The 23,225-nt window shown below is 37.5% G+C and overlaps 1 protein-coding gene across 1 annotated transcript in view; it reads right to left on the bottom strand.

The window, feature by feature from the left end:
• LOC124777551 (farnesol dehydrogenase-like) overlaps window positions 1-23,225 on the bottom strand; it is a 126,933-nt gene that overhangs the window by 20,289 nt on the left and 83,419 nt on the right. Inside the window, exons 3-4 of the mRNA XM_047253007.1 lie at window positions 18,706-18,835; window positions 3,625-3,754 (exon numbers count right to left, since the gene is read on the bottom strand). Of these exons, the coding sequence (XP_047108963.1) occupies window positions 3,625-3,754; window positions 18,706-18,835 (260 nt within the window). The remainder of the gene's footprint in view (window positions 1-3,624; window positions 3,755-18,705; window positions 18,836-23,225) is intronic.

Here is a 23,225-nt window from a genome sequence, read left to right as displayed (position 1 = left end):
CAGCCTTTCTGCTTCTCTCCTTTTCCTCCCCCTCCACCCTCTGTCTAACCTTCTGACTGCATGTAGCTGCCCAGCCCTCTCTCCACCTCGTCCCTGTATGCTACTACAAACTTCGCTTTAATATTCCCCACCTGTAGACCGCTCTCACCCCCCCACCCCCCCTCCCCACCCCAGCCTCCTTCTTAACCCCACCACTCGAAATTGCTTGTAGTCTGGCCTCGACTGCCAGAGATAGAGGTCATCTGTGTTTCAGCTGGATTTGTGTGGACATGTATGTGTGTGTTTTGTGTATTTCAGTACAACAACTTCCGGCTGAGAGCTTACATGTTTAGTTGTCTTTTTGTTGATCCCTTCTGCAACTCAGTATCTAAACTATATGGTGAGTAGAAATCCTATCCTTTTCATAATATAGTTATTATTACATCCCGGATTTTCCAGGAAATAATTAAGATGAAAAGGAGCTTAAAACCAGAAATGGCAGCAGTGCAGTTTCAGATCGCAAAACTTGAAGCATATATTGCAAATTCATCCTTCAGTGAAGGTGTGTTTCCTCAGCAGTTACAAGTCTCAGATGTGGAACCACTATTTAAAAATGGAGATAGACATGAAATAGAAAATACTGTCTCATATCACTTTTTTCTGTTTTCTCCAAAATATTAGAGAAACAGACGAAATTGAGAGGCACTAGTTACCTAGACAATAATAACATTCAAAATTATAAGTAACACAGTTTACTAGTAAAATTCAGAAGAGAAACTGCAGTTACAGACTACAAACAAAAGTGTAGTAGGAATCAATTTAGATATGTCTAAAGTCTCTGTCATGAAATTCTCATTGATAAGCCAGTTGGTTTCAGTCATATCTCAGAAACAGATCTGAGATTGTACACCACACCACTGTTAATTCAAATTACAAAAAGGTTAGATTCAAAAGCAAAAGAAGTTGTTTTAGGAGAACCCCAGGGCAACATCTTAGGGCCATTACTCTTTTTCATATAGACCTATGTGAACGATTTACAGTTACAATATGATACAGCTGAAATTGTATTATACACAGATGACACAAGTCTAAGTGAGTAATTTTAAAAAAACTCATTACATTCCACTGTTCACAAAATACTAAAAGGTATTGAGACTTGGCTCAGTGCAAATAAATAAACACTGAATACAAAGAATACAAATTATATAAAACTTGGTAAAATGATTAGGGATGTAGAAACTAATTTAGAACTGGATGACAGACTAATAGAGAGAGTGCAATTTGCAAAACTTTTAGGAATGTATATAGATGAAGTTATGAATTGAAAACACCACATAAGATTCATTACACACAGACTTAAATCTGCCTATTTTGCACTGAAAGTTATTGCAAATGTCTGCTTGTTAGAAGTCATCAGAATGGCATACTCTGGATATTTTCATTCTGTTGCCTCATATGGAATAGCATTTTGGGCCAGATCAGAATTATAATTACAAAGAAAATTTTATCTTACAAAAATGGGATGTTCAAATAATTACCCACACTCCTATACAAGTTCACTGCAGGCCTCTTTTCAAGAAATTAGGAATATTTACTCTGCTATCATTCTATACATTTAAATAAGTGTCTTAACTAAAGCAAATCTAAGCAAACTCCCCATAAATGCTGACTGTCACAACTATAATGCAAGGAACAGGAATGATCTCCATACAGAACAAATAAAAAAAGCACACCCTCAGAAGCATGTAAGCTATATGGGTATTAAGCTCAACAATTCACTGCTTCAATATATTAAAGACTTGGCTGATATAAATTTTAAATTAAAACTTAGAAAATTTTTAATTGTAAAATATCACTTCTCAGTAAATGAGTGTCTTGAACATCAAGAAAATGAGTTTGTGGACTAATCTCCAAAATACGAAATGCAGTTGTGTGATAAATCCTGTGAGAAGTTTCTATCTAAATATGTTTCAGTTTATACAATACTACTTTACTTTTTATATCACTACTTATTCTATATGTAGTAATTACTGGTAAACAAATCACTACACACCATTCGTAAGCAAATAAATAGTAAATTTGCTGGTATATCTTGTAGGCAGTTTCATTTTGTAAATTACACATTTTTTTATTTCTGTTTATGACAAGTGCCATTCATTTATATGATGACATGGATGCTAAATAAATAAATCAAGAAATGTATTGGAGCATATGAGTCCAGTGAATGTAACCTTGGACTGCACATCCCTCCATATGCCAATTGCATCTCATTGTAATCCACTATGAACAATAAATTTTGCCTCAATCTTGTGTTTTGTGCATTTCTTTAGATGTAAATTGTTCATGTATTTGAATACTAGAATACTTTTTCAATTTTTTTCTGCAATGAATCTGCTAAATTGAAGTTTCATATGTGTAATCAGATTTAACACTAGTAATACCAAAACATCTGTATTTAAAGTAGAAAGTCCAAATGACCTAAAAATCTTGAAATTCCAACTACATATTTGTACACACGAGTTATAATTTCCAAAAAAACATATATTTTAGCCAGTCAACAGGCAATGACAGCTACCTGTGAGACCAGTAACATAAGAGTTAACATCAAATGGTGACAGATAAACACAAATGTGTGACACAACAAAGAACAGTACACAGCATCAACTGGTTTTACCTTCATCCACACATTCTATTCTGAAAGTTTTTGGTTTGTATTGTAATGAGTTGATAATGGGACATATTGGCTGTGCATTCATAGATGCCATATTCAAAATACAATTGCACTCCATATGGGTTGGTATTCTGCACCCTGTTGCTACGCTGAAGGCTCACCAATTTAAGACATATTCTCCCACCTATTGCAATGGACTGTGAGTGAGAGGTAACTACAGGCCACAGCACAACCACTCACGGCTCACCTGGCCCTCATCTCCACCAATAAAAGGATGGAGAAAGAAACTGAATGCGTCCTCTTCATAGGAACCAAATATGGATTCAGTTTAAGTGACTTAGAAAAATATTACACTGTTGGACTTCTGTATCTGGAGATATTTGTGCCATGCTGTAGAGAACAAAGATAGCAATAATAACATTCAAAATACACTGGCCAATGGATAACTGTGGTGACCAGCTGTACAATGCTTTACTCTGTCCATGTTATACTTCAAAAGTGTCCAGTCTCTCACTTCTCTCAGATCAGGATATCTAGATTGTTTGGACCAGTGTTTAGTGTTTAAAAATCTACATTTGATTTAGATTTAATACTTTCAAACTATATCACAATATAATATTCTACATAGTACTAGGAAATTAAATGAAATGATTGTATGGCATTGCTGGCCGGGAGGCCCCATCCGGGGAAGTTCGCCTCTGAGTGTGAGTCTTACTTCAGTCAACGCCACATTGGATGACTCACGTGCCAGTGATGAGGTTGAAGTGATAATGAGGACAACACAACACCCACTCCACGAGCAGAGAAAATCTCCAACCTGGCTGGGCCCGCTGCATGGGAGGCAAGCATGTTACCAACCAGCTAAGCAAGTGTACTATAATAATTGTAGTTGTAATAGAATCAAAATATTCATAACACCAAAAAAGAAATATGTTTGTTAATCTTGGTACTGATCAGTGAATAAAACACCATACCGTAACCCTGATTCCAGATTTCTTCTCAAGCAAGTCCTTTCTGAGACCCTCTGTCAATACCTGAACTGCATGTTTGCTGGCAGAATACATGCTTATACTTGAGGAACTTGGAGGCAAAATTCCAGCAATACTGAAAAGTAATAAAACAAAACAAGGTCACACGAAACCAAAAATGATAAACTGTATATCTCAGAAGGATACAGCAACAAACGTTGCTAATAACAATACTGAAATTTATATACTTGCATCAGATTAACTTGGTTATTTAGCAGCATCATATTTACATCTATCGATCAGGTACAAGTATATATTTTCATTTTACAATTTTATAAATATGCTGCGAAATGTAACTGCCTAACCCATGTTGTAATGCAGTATTCAATACAAATAATGAGTGGACAACCCAGTTCAAAAGCATTTCTTGATTTGTGTTTTTTTTTTCTGTATTTTGCCATTGTGGATTGCCATACGGTTTTCAGTAAATAGTTGACATTTTTGTTGCTAATTAAAGGATTTTGAACCATTTATAATTAAATTTCTTAATCTCCAAAATTAATAACATGTAAAGAAGCATAAATAAGCAAGGTTGTGGCACTTTATTGTTACAACATAGAAACTATAACATTTTACAAGAACTGTGAAGCCTTTGAAAAGCATAAAAATTATTGCATCAACTGTAATAAAATTTACAGAAAAGCAAACCATGTATTTACATTAATAAAATGAAATGGTCACAAAATGTTAGAGTTGTAATTCTCCATGACAGGTAGAATGACCTCCAAGAGCTTGGTGTTGTTAGTGTTTAGTGTTGTTACCAAGCCTGGTAGGGCATATAAGGGACCTGAACAGTGTCGGTGTTGATCACATGGAGATTCACATACTTGTGTGAGATAACATTACTGGCATTTGACACATTTTGAAAGGGGCATCACTATAGGTCTCCAATTGGCTGGCTGGTCAAATTGTGAGGCTTTTGTATGTGTCAATGGCTCAATATTGGACTGCATGAGAAAATGATGGCAAGCGTACTCATTGTCAAGATACCAGTCACGGATGTCTGACCTTCACAAAGGAAGATTGCCATACCGTGCACCAAGCACATTGTAACTCATTCACATGTGTGTCTTTCACCCAATAACAAATAATGGATTCCAATCAAAGTTCTGTGTCATCCTGCACCACTGGTCACAGACTAGCAGCAGTTGGACTAGCAAATTACTGTCCAATGCTTAGGCTGCCATTAACACCATAACACAGGCAGCTACATTTAGATTGGTGCTATGACTGGGAAGCATGGACTGCTGATGAATGGCATTGCATTTTGTTCAGCAATGAATCATGCTTCTGCACTAACCCAGGAGACCATCATCAGCAAGCTTGGTGATGACCTGGTGAGAGGTCCCATTGCTCCAATAATTTGGAGACTCACAGTGGCGTTACTCTTGAATTCATGGGTTGGGAAGCAATTGAGTATGACTTGCAGTCATTGCTAGTAATCATTGCTGGAACTTTGGTAGTCAACAGTACAACATGGACATCCTGTATCCTCATGTGTTACTTCTCATGTGATAGTACCATGGTGCCATTTTTCAACAGGGCAATGCTCATTTACACATGGCATGTGCCTCTATGAACTGTCTGCTTGATGTTGAATCAGCAAGATCCCCAGATCTGTCCCTGATAGAACATGTGTGGGACCAGCTTGGACATCAATTCCATCCCACTGCTAATATCCAGAATACCAAGGAACAATTGCTGCAGTTGCAAGCCAGCTTACCTCACAAGAGTACAACTCCTTTATGACACTCTTCCCAACTGATTCAATGTATCATTCAGGCCCAAGAAGGTGCAAGTCTTATTGACAAGTGAGCTTGAACTCCCAAGTTCACTTTGATCTGATTTCATAATCAATACAGCAATGTCACGTACCCTCTCAACCTAAGAGGGTTTCATTTTGTCTACTCCTTACCTTCTGAGTGCTTCACTGTTTTTGTCAAGCAAAGTATAAGAAATGTCTGATGAAATAGTCTGTGAGTAAGTAAATCAACTGTGACTGATACAGCAATATAGAATAAAAAGTAGTTATTGTTTAGGACTATAAAATCATAAGTGGCAGAGGCCACAAGGATTTTGCCTTTTTTTTTCTTTTTGGACTGCCTTGGTGGAAGCTGCTGTATGATTTTTCACCTTACATAGTAAAGTACAAACCAGTCTCTTGTTATCTCTTCTAAATTTCTGAACCAGTCTGTCTTGCTACCAATGATAAGTATCTCAGTTTTATTTATTAACATTGCTACTCTCATTACTCATGTGCAATGATGTGATTCAGCTTTTGTGTTCTAAAACTCTCCTTGCCAAGTTAACTATTCAAAAATTATTAATTTTTACTATGTACTTCAATGGGGTAGTAATGCCAGAACTTTATGTAGACATATTTAATTATAATCAGATTTTACATAATTTAACATTTTTTAATACAACACAATGCACTAGCACACACTTTAAAATCTACTATACAATCTTTGTACATATTTCAAATTTATTGCAATGAAACTGGGAGAGGTGACATAGTGGTTAAGACACTGGTCTTACATGGTGGTTCAAATCCCTGTCCAGCAATCCAGATTTAGGTTTTGTGTGTTTTTTGCAAACTGCTTAAGGCAAATGTCAGGATAGCTTGTTTTAAAATGACAGGGCCAATTTACTTCGATAATCCAAGGTAATTTTTCTTCTCTAATTACCTCATCATTGACAGGACATTAAACAATGACTTTCTTTCCATTTTATTATAATGTACACCTTCTTCCAAAACTTTGCAGTTGAGATATATTCATTGACTGAATATGTAGTCTTTTCCATGTAGACTCGTTTTATTACTTGTTTAAATGGATCTTTAAAATGAATTAGAAATATGAACCAGTTAAAAGTTGTGCAATTTTCTGTCAAATTATTTACAGAAGGTTGAAAAGACATAGAAACTGACTTAAGAGAAAATCAATCTGGGTTCAAGAGAAATGTAGGAACACAGAAGACAATAGACACACTATGACTTATCTTATAAGATAGGCTGAAGAAAGGCAAACCCATGTACACATCATTTGTATATTTAGAGACAACTTCTGATAATGCTGTGATTCAGAAGGTAGCAGGGATAAAGTACAGATATCAACAGGTGTCTAAATAAAACATTCCAGGCAAACACAATTTAATGGCCTCTCTCCTTTTGGAAATGTCCAGAAGAACAGACACCACAAACCTAATAATGTTATTCAATGGTTACTTTCTCACAGGACAGTAAATTTTATCCCCAGTAATAAAGAACCAAATACTGATTCATTAGATTTACTTGTACAGTTACTATATACAACAGCAATAGACATTACTTTGGCATTTATCAGGAGCTCTACACAGAGAAAGTAAAAAAAAAGATATACAGGTAGAATATCTTGGTCATGGGTCCAGATCATGAAGATACAGGGGTTACCACAAAAAAAGCTGAAATTATTTTTAAAAAGCTATTTATTTTCAAATTGTTCACAAACAATCTTACCCCTTCAAAATACTCTCCATTACAACTAATAAATTTGTCCCACCAGTGCATGCACTGTCTGAAACATTTTTTGCAGTCATCTTTAGAAATGGCTGACAGCTCATCCCTCATTTCTTTCTTGACTTCTCCATTGTTGTCAAATCAGTGTCCTTTCCTGCCCCCTTTAATGCGTGGAAATAGAAAAAGTCACACAGAGCCAGGTCAGGCAAGAGAGGTGAGTGGGGAGCAGAACAATGCCATTTTTGGCCAAAAACTGTCTAGCAGAGATGGCTGTGTGTGCAGGTGCATTGTCATGGCAGAAGAACTAGACCCCGTCTGCCACAAATCAGGCCTTTTTTGACAAACACTCTTGTGCAAGCTTCTTAAAACTTCCAAGTAAAAGATTTGATAGACAGTCGGACCTGAGGAACAAACTCTAAATGAACTATGCCCCTGGCATCAAAAGAGCAAATGACTTTTTTGGAGTGTTTGATGATGACATCCTCCAATGGCTTGACTGCTGATTTGTTTCTGGGTCATAACTGCAGTACCATGACTCTTCACCAGTTATGGCCTTTGACACAAAATCTGGATCAGTTTCAAGCTGTTGTTTCAAAGCATGACATGTATAACACCCCAATGACCCCCTTAAAGTCAATTAAGGCAGAATATCATAATACAAAATACCTTGGCAAATACGACATCTTTGCCGATAAGCTAACACCAAGAAGTTTTGATAACAACAACATTATACATCACTGAGAGTTTTTGTTATGAAAAGAGAAGGAAGAAACCTCAGATTTAATTAATGAACAAATATCCAAGTGATAATTGCAATTAATTTCTTGAAAGCTAAGTCCAAGGTGATGTTAGTCAGAGATAACTTTTATGTGGAAGAGAGTTGTAAACGCAACAAAGAAATTCAATGCGCCTACAAAACTCTTTCACAGAAGAAGTCGCTTGCTGGCTCTCGTCCTGTAAAGACATGCGAGAACAATTCTTGTCTTAGTTATTGAGAGTATGGAACACGACGAGATTGTTTTGCATTCAGAAGTGTTTCTTGCATGACGTGATTCACAAACTTTGGAAACTGATTTTCTAAGCAGAGACAGGAACTGATAGACGCGTTTAATTGTGCATAATGGGTAAACTGAACTTCATTGATGAAACTAGTGAATATTGGACTTGACTTTCAAATAGTTGGAACTAAAAGAAGAGTGGATAGTACATTCTCCATGACTACACTCAATTAGTCTTGAGTGGGACACAATTACACGACTTCACAAAGATAATACAATTACGCTGAAGAGTCAAGTTGTCATAATTGTCAAGAAATTTAATTTTAATAGAATGGACTTTACCAACCAACTGCGTGTGCATGTGGTGTGAAAGTTATAAAGTATTTAGTGGCCAAGGAACAAGAAACTGTTCTTTCCAAGTGAAATATCAAGTGTGGACTACATTATTAAGTGATTTGATCAATGATAGTTAACCAATGACTGTTCAGCAGGGACAATTTAATCTGAATATCAAAATACCTACTTCATGAACTGAAAAGAGAACTTTTGAACATTCTTTTTAAATTACGGCGTAGGTTCACTGAGACTTGATCAAAGAGTATCTGTGGATCTCACTTCATACAGGCTCAACAACTCCATAGCAATGAGCCAACAATGTACAAGAAGACTCATAATTACAATGTTTCCTCGCAATTGGTGGTGTGCACGATGCAGATGAGATAAGATTTAACAACTACTGCATATCCGGGCAATGAATCATTCAATCTTAAATCAGAAGAAGCATCCATCATACGAGTTCGCATTTCTGTCTCCCGTTCACCAACAGGGACCTACGTCATCGTGCATCGTGTCTCAACTCCACTGCGAGAGCTGTGGGAGTAGCAGCTCTATGACGTCGACAATGTCAGCACGCGGTTGGAGTGCGGGGGTGTCACACATGTTTCAACTCAATGTTACTTTTGATTGTCAGTTACAATCTGAGGAACAAACTTGGCAGCAACCCTTTTCATCTTCCATTAAAATTCACTGAACCAAGCTCCAACATAACCCACTAGTCTCTGACAATTGATCAATTGTCTGTCAATGGTCTATGAGCACAAGCTGTTGAATTTTTCAATATTTTCGTTGATTTGGATAGTTAATGGACGTCAAGAAAGAGATTTGTCACCAATCAACATGTCACCATTTTTAAATCAAGCAAACCACTGATACACTTGGGTTTTTCCCATAGTGTTATTTGTTTTCAACATTAAAACAGTTTCGGCAGCATTTTTACTGAGCAGAAAACAAAATTTCACAGCTGCATGTTGTTCACTTAAACCTGCCATCATAAAAAACGAAACAAGAACAAAATAGTGGCAGCAAAAACAGTCACTGAAAAGACACAGGCAACACTAAACTGGATATGAGTTGCGCTGTGCATGCCTAGTGGCGGAAATGAGTACTACACAAGCTCTGGACACAGCAATGTATTTTTTTTTCTTTTTTTTGCACCCCCTTGTATCATCAAAGAACCAGAACCAGACAAGGTGCCCGAGATTTTGGGAGGCTAGGAAGGTTTCCTCTAAATGTCTCTTAAGCAGAGTGGCATAGAAGAGTGTCATGCAGATGGTCATGGCATTCCTTATACATCTAACAAATTACATCCTCACGCAATACTGCTTCTCCTTTGAGACTACGATATGTAGGCAAGTCTGCAGCACAGCCATGGACCTCTTCATGGGATCCTCCTAAGCCAATCTATTTATAGGCCATCTGGAGGAAACTTTTCTTACCTTCCAAAATTACAGACACCTTATCTAGTTTATGTTCACTGGTGATATCTTCATTATCTAGACCCACGGCTAAAACACCTTAGTCTCATTCCTCCACAGCCTCAAAACCATCTCACCTATTTTGCCTGCCTGGTCCTCCTCAGCTCAACATGTCAACTTCCTGGACATTGATCTCCACCTCTCTGATGGCTCCATCCACATCTTTGGCCATGCCAAGCCCACTAGTCATCAACATTACCTGCATTTTGGCAGCTGCCATCCCTTCCACCCCAAGACAATGTCTGCTATACAGACTCACCACCAATGTGCAGAGTGTCAGCAGATGGGAACTCCATTACTCAATATGCTGAAGGTCTCACAAAGGCCATCACAGACAGGCACTATTCCATAAATCTGGTCCACAAACAGATTTCCCACATCATATCCTCACACATCCCTAAAATACCCACACCAACAACAAACTGGTCACACCCTCATCATCCAATATCATCCATGATTGGAGCAATCAAACCACATCCTTTGCCAAGGCTTTGACTATTCATTGCCATGCATAGAAACGAGGCACATCCAACCCACAATATTTCTCACTCCCTCTTAAAGTGGTATTTGACTGACCACTCAACATACACAACATTCTGGTTCACTGCTATCCCACTCCCAAACCCTTCCCACAGTGATCAGAACCCTGTGGAAGACTCAGGTGTCCAGTTCACCCAGCACACCCTTCTTTCGTCCTGTCACAGGCTTATCCCAAATCGTCACAGGCAGGGCCACCTGTAAAAGCAGCCACATCATATACCACCACTGCACAGCATTTTATTTGAGTGTGTCCACTAGCCACCTGTCCACCAAAATTAGTGGCCACTGCCACCCTGTGGCCAAGAGTAGAATTGACCACCTAATGGTGGAACATGCTGCAGAGCCCATCAAGCTCAATTTCAATGGCTACTTCACCTTTTTTGAACTATCTATGAGAGTGTTATTCTTGCAACACATCCTTTGTTTCCTCAATCCTTCTGGTCTCTATCTCTGCTAGCCCCTGCACCCACAACTTCCTCCAAATGATCTACCCTACTGCCTCGAGAGGCTACTTGCTAAAATAATCCAATATGGAAAAATGATTTCTATTTTATCCTTATGATTTTCTGTGTATTCTTTGGGCCTTTATTTTGGGGTTAAGTCATTTGGAAGAAAAGTGACAGGATAAATATACTTATAGAGGTAACAGCTAATAGCACAACCAAATAATGCAGCTTACACAATGCCAAGGTTATTAAAGAAAACTCATGTAGTATCTTTCATCAAAATATCAGTAGCTACATAAATAAAACGGATGAAATTCTGACATGTCTTCAAGAAAATGAAATGATGGATGGAATTTCAGCAACTGGTCGTGCATGTGTGAACATGCAGTTGTACACACTCACCACCAGTATGGGATTATGTTCTGGGGAAATTCTGGAGATGCCATCAAAACATTAAAAATTAAAAAGAATTATAAGAATAATGGAAGGGGTAGATAATCGCAAATCATGTAGACCATTGTTTCAAAAAAGGATGACCCTGCCACTTCCTTGCATGTATATATTTCAAAATATAATGTATTTAAAGCAAAACTTACATACAAAAAGACCACTCATCACTCAAAATCACACAATACACAGCTATGATACAAGACAAAAATTGGATGTACATGTTCAAAGTGCCAACACAAAGTTATTTCAAAACGGCCTTATCCATCCTAGTATCAAACTATACAATGCCTTACCAGATACCATTAAATACATACAAAACATTGGTCACTTCAGATCTAAATTGAAGTCGTACTTGGTTGATCACTGCTTTTACACAGTAAATGAATGCCTACAAAACTAAATTTTTCTATGTTAACCCAATGTAGTCTCATACAGAAGAACATTTGTATTTTATCTCTCTGTATATAGTGTAACAACATTTATTTAAATATTCATCATTAATTGATATATTAACATGTTATTATGTACAAAGGTATATTATATGTAAAACTGTTGATATTAACATAAAAATCCAAATATCTCTAGCACATTGTGCAGCTGTAGATGAAAATGGATCAATAAATCAATCAATCAATCACTTGGAAATTGCCAAAACTAAACAGATTCATCTTGATGGACGCAAGCTAATATCATACAAATGGAGACTTATATCTGCACCTATAATCAGCATATCACTGTGAAGTGAATGGCTGAGGCCACTACACCAGTTATTAGAAATTTTTCCTGATCCATTCACATATGGAGTGCAGAAAGAATGACTGTTTCATTACCTCCATGCACGCTGTAATTAATCTTGTCCTTACATCCCCTGAGGGAGCAACATGTAAGGGATCATAGTATATTCCTTGACTCATCATTTAAAGCCACTTCCACTTCTTGAAACTTTGTAAGTACACTATTTTGGGATAGTTTGAAGCTCTCTTTGGGAGTCTGCCTCTCCAGTTTCTCCTTGACAACTCTTTATATTCTGTAGAAGAATTTCTATTAACATAGTGTGCAAAAGGTGGTGGGTAAGAGTGAATCATTTCACATCATTATGATTTATCATGCAAATGATCCATGGAACATGAAACTAACTTAAGGAATGATTCGCAAATTGTGATTAAGGTCCCACTTCAGCTGTGGAATATTTCAGAACAAATGAAAATTAGTGATGGACCGGAACTGGAACTCAGCTTTCCCGTTTGTCATGATCAGTCCCCTTAAATATTTCTGCTATCTGAGCATCCTTCCAGGAGCAGTCCAAACTTCCATTTGTCCAGGTGTCTAAATTTCCTAGGGCTTGCACTACACTACCGTGATTCCCACACAGACTGAGACACTGTTTTTTGATAGTCACATAGCTCTTCTATGGGATGAAATACTGTATTTTAGTGTAGTGACTGTGTTGTACTATATGACTGCATATCTGAAGGAGCATTGCTTTGTACTATATAGTACAACAAAGACATTGCACTACAATACAGTATTTCATGCCATAGCAGGGCAATGTGATGATCAAAAAAAGGTATCTCAACCTGTGAAGGAATCACAGTAGTATAGCGCGAGGACTAGGGCATGTGAGCACCAGTGCAAATGGAAGTTATTTGCCCCTCCTGGAAGCATACTTGGATAGTCAAAGTGATTAAGGCAACCACACGACAAGTTTTCATTTGTTTTGAAACATTCTACAGCTGAAGCAGAACCCTAATCACAATTTATGAATCATTTCTCCACTGAAATGTCACTGTTTATTGTCAACACAGTGTCTGTTCCTATGGACATACATGCTTGTCTGGAGGAACACTGCTTTGGACCATATCATAAAACACAGACACTGCAGTACACTACATGAAACTTACTAGCTAATTGACTGAATATTTGTGCACCATCTTTCAGACAGTACTTCATTACAGATAACTGCATCATTTGTGAAAAGTTTAAGGTTACTAATAATATTGTCTGCAAGATCATTAATATTCAACATGAACAACAAGGGCTCCAACACACTTCCCTGGGGCACACCCAAAGGTGCTTCTGTTTCTATCAATGATTCTCCATTTGAGATAACTTGGTGCAGCCTCCCTATCAAAAAATCCTCAATCCAGTCACAGATTTCACTTGATAACCTATCAGATTGTAATTTTGATGATAAATATAGTTGTGGCACTGAATCAAATGCTTTTTGGAAAATGAGAAATACTCTACTTACCTGACTGCCCCAGTCCTTTACGTCATTTGAGAAAAGTGCAAGTTGGGTTCCATGTGATTGATGTCTCCAGAATTCATGCTAGCTGACATGGAGGAAGTCATTCTGTTTGAGCTGAGAACACATTCTAAGACTGATGTTAAGGATATTACATGGTAATTTTGTGGATCACTTCTGCTTCCCCTTTTGTAATCTGGTGTGACCTGTGCATTCTACCAACTACTGGGCACAGTTTTTCATTTGAGGGATCTATGGCAGATTATAATTAAATAGAGGCTAACTAAGGTGAAAATACAGTATAGATTCTGATAGGGATTCCATCAGGCCTTGGAGATTTGTTCGGTTTTTGATTCCAGTATTTTTCCCAGTACCATTAATACTTATTTCACTCATCTTTTTGGTGGTACGAGGATTAAACTGGAGTACTTCTACTTTGTAAAGGAACATTTGAAAATGGAGTTTTGGATTTCTGCTTGTGCTTTGCTACCCTCAGTTTCAGTTCTTGTCTCATCCATGATACTAACTGTGGGACCATTATTAGCCTTTACATTTGGGCAGAGTTTCTTTGGGTTTTGTGACAGACCACTCAACAGTATCATGTGATGATAGTCATTGAAGGATCGAGCACTGCTCTTTTGACAGCCAAACACATTTCAATTAGCTTTTCTCCAACAAAAAAGAAAAAGAACGGTGGCTTCATATGCAAAAAATGGAGTTAACACTTCAACTTAATGAATGTTGTGCTGAACAGTTACTAGTGAACAAGTGGGAATTATTTTACGCTTCATAAAACAGCTGGAAACAGTTTTATTAAGGATAAGTGGACTTAACTGGAGAGTTATTGTTTGTGGAGACTTTAACATTGATTTTCTTTCAGATGTTACTGACCAAAGGCACCTATAGTTGTTAATGCTCAGTGTTGGATTATTTCCACAATGAAGTACATAATGAAACACCTACTGACAATTTGTTTTTAGAGCCAACTATCTGCAGTGTTTTATCTGTAAAATCAACAGTCAATCTGACCTAGATGGTCAAATGTTAACAAAAAATATACTGATAAGTTACATTCAGACTATATAAGGAACATATTGTATCACAGAATAATAAACAATTCCTTGATCACAGTGTTTACACAAAAATTGAAGGAAGAATTCTGGTGTTGACATTAAATTTTATCTTTTCTTAAACACATTCCTACAGTATTTTGTGTCCTGGTTTCCCCTAAGATAAAAAAGAGCAAAACTGAACAGAAGTAAGGATAAGGGGTGGATAACTTCCTGAATTAAACTATCTTGTCAGAGAAGAGAGAGCTCTACCAGATTCCAAGGGCTACCTGTAATAAAGATTTGAAACTTCATTACCAGAGAGTAATACCCATCTATAAAACTGGGGTTTAGCAAACCACCTCTAACCACAAAGCTATGCCACACCTTGCAATCTTTCAAAGGTGTTGGATAAGAGGTCCATGACAGAATATTAGCTTATTTAACTGAGCAGGACTTGTTAACTACCTCTCAGACTGGCTTCTCCAGGAACAAAGCTATACAAGATCTCACAAATGAAGTTATAAGAGAGATAAACAAGAAAATTTATCCTGTTGGTGTATTCTATACAGGCCAAATACTGGGGGGGGGGGGGGGGGGCAAACTGAGGTATCTGCCCTTGGCAGCAATTTCAGGGGGTGCCAAATTCATATTCTTGAAAACCTTGTTTTGCAAAGCACCTCATTTCCAGCACGTGTCGGTCTATCAATTATTCACATGATTTGCAAATGCATCCCTGTTGGTTTTTGAACATTTTGAACATATTCTAAGTTGATTTCTGAACAAATCATAAGTTGATTTTTAAATGTGTGCATAGTGTACATCATATCTCTGCCAGGGAAATTCCCATCACATCTAGAAATAAAAAACTTTTCCACAGACAAAATGAGACAGGCCTATACAAGCTGAGCCAAATAAACCTGAATGGTTGACTGCCAATTGCTGCTTGCTTATGTGGTTGATTTGGTGTATGAATGATAAGCATTATTATAATTTTTATTGAATTTGTAGGTTCAGACTACCATAGTGGAAATAAATGACTAACAGGACTAACAGGTGAGAAAGATTACTTATTGTCTTCTCAGTGTATCCAAGAAAATGAACTGTTAACAGAAAATTTTTGCCAAACCACTACACTACTAAGGCCCAGTTGTACAGTCACCAGTTAGCAGCTGCTTAAGTTTTATTCTTGGAATAGTGCAGAAAATGCATTGTAAGAACTTGTAATAATGCCTAACTGGAGAATAAATTTGGGTTAAATAAACCAGTGATTCTGGCAGGGTTACCAAAATCAACTACAGAATAACTTTTAACAATGGCAGGAATAGTTACAGAATTAGTGATGACATGATTGTCTGTTAGAATGAGGAAGGAGAAAAAATGGGGACATCACACAAATTATATGGAAGAATATGATGATTCCAAATTTATATAAAAATTTTGTACTACTACTACCTTTTGATCTCATACTTGAGAAACTGGAGCACATGAATGAAATTTGAAACTATTTCCTAACATAAAACTTTTTTCTTGTAGTAGACCTAATATGCATTTGATATTAGTAATTCATAAATTATATTCATTCATGTTATTTATGTAAATGAGGTAGATAAAAGTGATCATTTGTGCCAAAACAGTCTCACTCATTTGTGTGTGTTATAACTGCTGTAATATTAGAAAGGCCTACTTTGTTTTATGCAGCAGACAGTGATAAAATAGATGTAATCAGATTAAGAAACCACACCAGTCTTAAGTACTATCCATATCAACAGCTTTTTCAGTATAAGACAACGACATTTTGATTTTTCATGTAGCAAAACGTTTGATGTGCTTTGATGAGTTAATAGATTCATTAGCAGAAAGAAAAGCACATTATGTAAAGCTATAGCAAGATTAGAGAGAAAAAAATGCTGGGACCTAAGGATTGAAGAAATGTGTACTGTCTTGGCTGTCTCTTGTCTTTACTAATTTTATGTTTTCTGTATTTAATTATATGTCACACAAAAGAGAAAGTTATTAGCTAATAGGCAATAAAGAGTGAAAATTTTCTCACGAGCTCTTATTCTCCTGATCATAAATAACCTCACCCAGTATTAATTGTGAGTTGTTTCTATTTTTCAAACTGGCCAACTATGAGCAGGATAGGCAATGCAGAACATTTTAATTTCCACTGTCCTTAATATAGGTTTGATGACTTCCGATACAAAACACACATGTTTGAATTCCACAGAGCAAAATACAGAGACAAACAATAGAAGAGCCATGGTACTGGACTTTCTGAGACTCAACACCAAGTCTTACATTCTTCAAAGATATATGTTTTATATATCAAACTCTTTGGAAAGATATGTGCTAAAAATGAACATACTTTCAAAAATGAATTTTATTTAAAAGTTTTGACGTCCTGTCTCAAACTCTCGAGGGGTAAAGGGGGGCGGGGTGGGGGGTGGGGGGGTGGAGGGGGGGGGGGGGGTAAAGCCTTTGATCATGTGGCATGTGGATAACAAAATTCTACTTGTACAACTAAAGTAGTATGACATCAAAGTTACCTCTCCTGCATGGATGGAGTCTTACTTGCATAACAGAAAATAGATGGTCTCATTAACAGACTGTGATGTAAGCCCACCGTCCTTATATTTGGATTAAATTTTGGATCTCAAATATTGAATTATATACAGTTGTTTTCATATTCATTTGGAATTGGACTGTTTTGACAGCATGTGCAGGTAGCTTTACTCCCAAGGTAAATGCTTCACAGTAATAAGTTTCCAAATTGTGTATCTAAGTGACACATGCCCTGTAAAATTCTTGTTTTCACTATTCAATATAATTAAGTCAGGAAAACTCTAAAATAATGAGAAACATAACTTGAAATCAGAAACTGAATTTGTTGAACTTTACATCCATAGAAAATGTCCCTGTGATGCCTGAAGTTCATCCACAACACATGGGGCTAACACAACACATACTTTACTTGAGTTAGCTATTTCTTTACAGATTCAGTAATGTTGTTGTAAAAGTATTATAGTGCATAGGTAACATTATTTAGCAAATACCACAAATGTGAGAAATTTAATCTACACCTATGGGTTTCAGAAGTCAAGCTCCCACCACTGGTTGTGTACATTCAACCCTTCATACACATGCACTTTAAAATCACAAAATAGTCATCAAATAAAAACATAGCACTTTGCTGTGGAGTACATTCCTTAAATTTGTGTGCTGTAGGGTAAATAAAGTGAACGATGGTTGTTATTCAGAGATTATGTTCAATAATTTGGCTAACAATGTGAATATACTCCTCAGTTATGCTGGTCCTCAGATGATGTCAATGGCCTGCATTCTCAACTGTTTCTTGTCCTTGTAGAAGCTGTCTGTGACATGTGTACACTTGAGTCTTTCTCAAGACATTGTCCTGAAACTGGGCCACCAGAATTTTCAGAACTTTCAAAATTTCATTTTCATTTTATCATGTTTCACACAGTATACAGACTGTGGAGGCACATCTATACTATGGCAAACTGATATCCGAAACTGCATGTCCATGGTAAGCGCAATTTTACTGTGGTGGATTTAGTACATGTGTTTTAACAAATACGTGTGGCACCAAATGACATTGCTAAGACTGTCAACTGCACTCCACTTAGACTGTTAGTATTGTGGAGGCACCAGTGGTGGCCAAGTGAAGCAAGCACACCACCACTGCTCACAGCCAGCTCCCTGTCTGACAAATATGAACAGGTCAGGCTGCTGACAGCAGGGCCTCATCCATTTGCTTCTTCCCCATTGTACCCAAATGTGCTCGAGTCAGACCAGCTCTGTGACAGTATGCAATAAGTTGTCAGTGATAGGACTATGTAGTTGGACAGTTAAAATTTGTGTTAATGTTCTCTAACCTTGTCAGTATTCAGTATGCAGTGATCAGGTGATGCAATTTTTGTATATATGGTGGTTGCCAATAAAGAATGAAGATACAGCATAGATCTTACCTGCTAATGTGTACAATAAAACCATCATCCACTCCTCTCTTCAGCATTCCTTGTACAGCTTCTCTTGTACATATGCTTAATCCCATGACATTAATTTCCAAAATCTTCTTCCATTCCTCTGAGGGTGCCACTGAAAAGCAAAATAAAAAATGTTCTTTTGTGTTGTGTGGTAGCTTACTACTGAAGAAAAATAGAAAAATATATTTGTCACAGTAAAACTAATAAGCATTACCAGTTTCTTTGCAGTTTGTCACATATTTTTATGTTTCATGGTTTAGTCCACTATACGAGTATATTTATTACATTTCAGACATGCTACATTAACTTAGTATCTGTACTACATCAATCTCTCCATGTAAATGAATATAAATTTTCCATATCCTATTTCCTTCTTAAATTTTACTGCCATCCTAACAATTGTGACTGTGTGAGTGCATAAAACATGCTACCACAGTTAATGCATTAAGCAGATGAAGTTTTGACAACAGCTTCTATATAAAAAGCTTTATTCTCTCCTATAAAATTCAGTCAAATTCCTTTTCTCAGCAAAAACACATTACCAGTCAAAAAAATTTATGTTTGTGTTAGTTGATTAGAGAATGCATAGAGTATCAATTCAGTGTATCAGTACACACTACAACAGCACAGAACATACAGTTATATGTGATACTTTTAGTTATGCTGCCTGTGAGAGGAAGACTAAAATTAGTAAAATGATCCTCACATGTGCACTGTGAGAACACTGAGCTAGTAAGCCATATACTGAATTGGTTTCTGTTGAAGATATTTGCCAATAAGACAATGCCTTTGTTGGCAAACTTTGTCATTTTACAGGACAAAATTATCACAGCAGTATTAGCATACAGTACCTATGAGGTAACACATGTTACTTCGAAGAAGTAAGTCACAACAAGTTAACCCAACAAAACTAAGTTTAAGTATTCAGTTGCAAAATAGTATATTCATTTCATTATTACTTCGTATAACATCAGTATTCATCAAACTATTAGCTCAATACAATGGAAATGACAAGTTATTACATTTTACCTCTGCAGTGACACGTGAGTGTACCTTCAAAAGGCCATGCATGTGGCAGTGCTGTGTCATCCACAGAGGGTGCCGCAGACTTGTGTGTGTGTGTGTGTGTGTGTGTGTGTGTGTGTGTGTGTGTGTGTGTGTGTGTGTGTGAGAGAGAGAGAGAGAGAGAGAGAGAGAGAGAGAGAGAGAGAGAGAGAGAGAGAGAGACATCACCATCAGAGCCTGCCATGGGCCACAGTCTATTTAAGGCTAGCTGAACTATGTTTGGCCTCAGTTACCTATGTGTATTGCTACAGCCCCTTGCATACATAACTGGTTCCTGATTAATGTTACTTCAGCACTGTGTTCAAGTTGTTAATTTTTCCATGGAATAATGCTGTGTTCAGTCTACTGGCCATGTTTTACTAATACCTAATTACAACACCCTCAATTGTGTAGTGGCTGTTTGTGAACTTGATTATTCAACATTCAGTATCAAATAAATTACTCTTAGAAATTGAGAGGACATAATCTACAGTAATTTATTCTCTTTTGTGAATAAAGTTATTTTTCATGAATAATTTTCATTTTTTCTCATAATTAAATTTCTTTATGCGAATTATTTAAGTTTAAAATCTACATTTAATTTACATAACACAGTTACTGGTAACTGTTGTTAATTTTAATTAATAAAATTTACATTTAATTTACATAAAACAGTTGTTGCTAACTACTGTTAATTTTAATTTACAAATGATTTTATCAAAGAATCAAATTTAGAAATCCTTTAGGTTCTATTTTCATTGAATGCCAGTAATGTTTTCATGTTTGATGTTACAATAATGTCTATGTGAGGAATGAAGGTAGACCCTTCAGGAGAAGCACTGAGTGCCCTATCATGGTGCAGTACTGGATAAAGGTCAGCTTATCTTGAAACTTCAAGCTAATCTGGTGACAGCAGAAGAAGGTTTAGCAGTTTTGTTTTTATTCTCCATCTGAAAAATTATGAATGAGATCCAGGATAGTTTCAAATATTGGTATAAAGTGAATTTATTAAGCCCATAACAACTGGTGACCCAGACATGATATTCAACAGTCACTGACATCTCATACTGTGCTGTGTCGTGCTACGTAAGGAACATCTGCAGAGATGGCATCATGCATCTTTTGCATCCTTGTAACCATAACTGCATGATATCAGACCTGCTACCAACTGCTGACATGCCTACAGGCACAGTAATCAATCACATGATGGTAAAACCATCACAACAGAATCCTTGCCTGCAGTTAGAATGCCAGTTTGTCCTAGTGCACATAACTGCAGACAACACAAATTATAGTTATGTTGTCATTACACTCAATGAAGATATGGCCATGGATGTGCAAGACATTCTGGCATTACTACCTAGCACTGATTACCTGCCTCTTGCAATCTGTGATGAATAGATTGGTAAAGTTACTCCACACCAAGGAGCTAGGGCATTGCACTCCATCACAGTTACTGCAACACCTGCGTATGTTAGCAAACAACACTGTTAACACAGACATCCTGCAAAACATTTTGTTACCATGCCTGCACCTGAGGTGCAGAGGATATTAATAGTGTGTGCTGGTGATCTCGATGTGCTCATGCAAATGGAGGATTGCGTAGCAGAGATGTATCTGTCCACATGTCGCCACAGTTTGATCACAGCCTCTGGCAGATAACAGCTTTGTAGCATCATAAGCATAGATCACTGAGCTTACCACGCAAGTTGCTGCCTTACAAGCTCAGAATACTAGCTGCCAATCCCCTTGACACTACCCATTGGGAAAGTGCAGCCACACATCATTATCAGCAAGAGTCTCCTAGTACCACTGATGGTTCGGCTTGAGAATGTGGAAGTGCAGTCCACCATGAGAGAAGGAAGGCTCAACAGGAAGTTAGTGATGATGATCACTGAATCTCCAGATGGCAGCCGTTGGCTTTTTATGACATGGCACAATACAAAGCTACAGTTCCTGGTAGGTACAGGTACTGACGAGTCAGCTTATCCATCTGCCCGTCTGCTGTGCTGTACCTGTGATGACTTCCACCCTTTTGCTGCCCATGGTTCCATGATCTAAACAATTGGTCAGGTCACTTTAATGTTAATCCCAGACATGTGATGCAAATTCGAACAGCAATTCATTGTAGCATACATAATGCACCCCATACTCTGAGTGAACTTCCCATCATTCAGTGGACTCTGGGCTGACCTCCATCATCAGTGCCTCATTGATACCACTACCAGCCTGATAATCTAAGGGTGAGTACATTGTGTCAATGACACTACAGTCCAGATGATAACTGGTGACTCTCCATTCACAGAATTCCTCACGCAGTTTCCAGAGATCACATGTCAGACACCCCCACCAACACCCATGCGGCACTTGATAGTATGTAATATATTAACCACACCATGACCACCACTTCATGCTTATCCATGCTGCCTGACACTGGAGGAGCCATAGGATATGAAGCAGGAATCTTGTTCATGCTCACTTATGGAATCTGCTGTCCATCAAGCAGTAATTTGGCATCTCCACTGCATGTGGTCTCAAAGAAGTACAACAGAAGGTGCCCATATGGAGATTAAAGACAGCTCAACATCAAAATGATTCACAACTGATATCCGAAACTGCATGTCAAAGATTTCACTTTCATGTCCGTGGTAAGCACAATTTTACTATGGTGGATTTAGTACATGTGTTTTACCAAATACGTGTGGCACCAAATGACATTGCTAAGACTGTCAACTGCACTCCATTTAGACTGTTAGTATTCGTTAGAGTGTCTTTTGGAGTTTTTATTGCTACCCAAATGTTTCAACAACTCGCAGATGAGGATGTACATGACCTAGATTTTTGTTACGTTTACAGTAATGACATTTGGGTCATGTCAAGCTTTGGGGCAAAATACCTGTCACTCAGCAGTTTCCACTCATCTCCATGCACATGGTCTGCTTATCAACCCCTTCAAAGTGCATCTTCAGAGTGGTTGAGGTATCACCAATTTCTATTGTTGTTTTGTTCCTAAACATGCCATCCTGGTTACACCATTGAATGAATTCCTGCATTGTGCACCAAGGCCAAAGGACAAATTGTCATGGAAATGAGAGGCATTTGAAAAGGTGAAGACTGCCATCACAGAAGGTACTCTGTTACCACACCTATCCCCATAGGCACCTCTCTCCCCAATAGTCAATGTGTCTGTCACAGCAATTGCTGCTGCACTGCAATGGGAATTAGGAAAACACTGGCAGCCCTTGGCCTTTTTCAGTCAAAAGTTATCGCCATCACAGTAGAACTGATCCATGTATAATCATGAACTGTATGCTGTAGGCTGCACACACCTCCATTAAGATGTTTTCCCACATATTAGAGGGACGGTGTTCATCTTAATCACAGACCACAAGCCAATGAAGAACACTTTCGATCAGTGTCCAGAGAAAGCATTACCATGTCAGCTGCACCAACTAGAC

The sequence above is a fragment of the Schistocerca piceifrons genome, chromosome 2, assembly GCF_021461385.2.
Source record: "Schistocerca piceifrons isolate TAMUIC-IGC-003096 chromosome 2, iqSchPice1.1, whole genome shotgun sequence".
In the NCBI taxonomy this organism is placed as follows: Eukaryota; Metazoa; Arthropoda; class Insecta; order Orthoptera; family Acrididae; genus Schistocerca; species Schistocerca piceifrons.
This window is presented reverse-complemented; position numbering and strand designations above follow the sequence as displayed.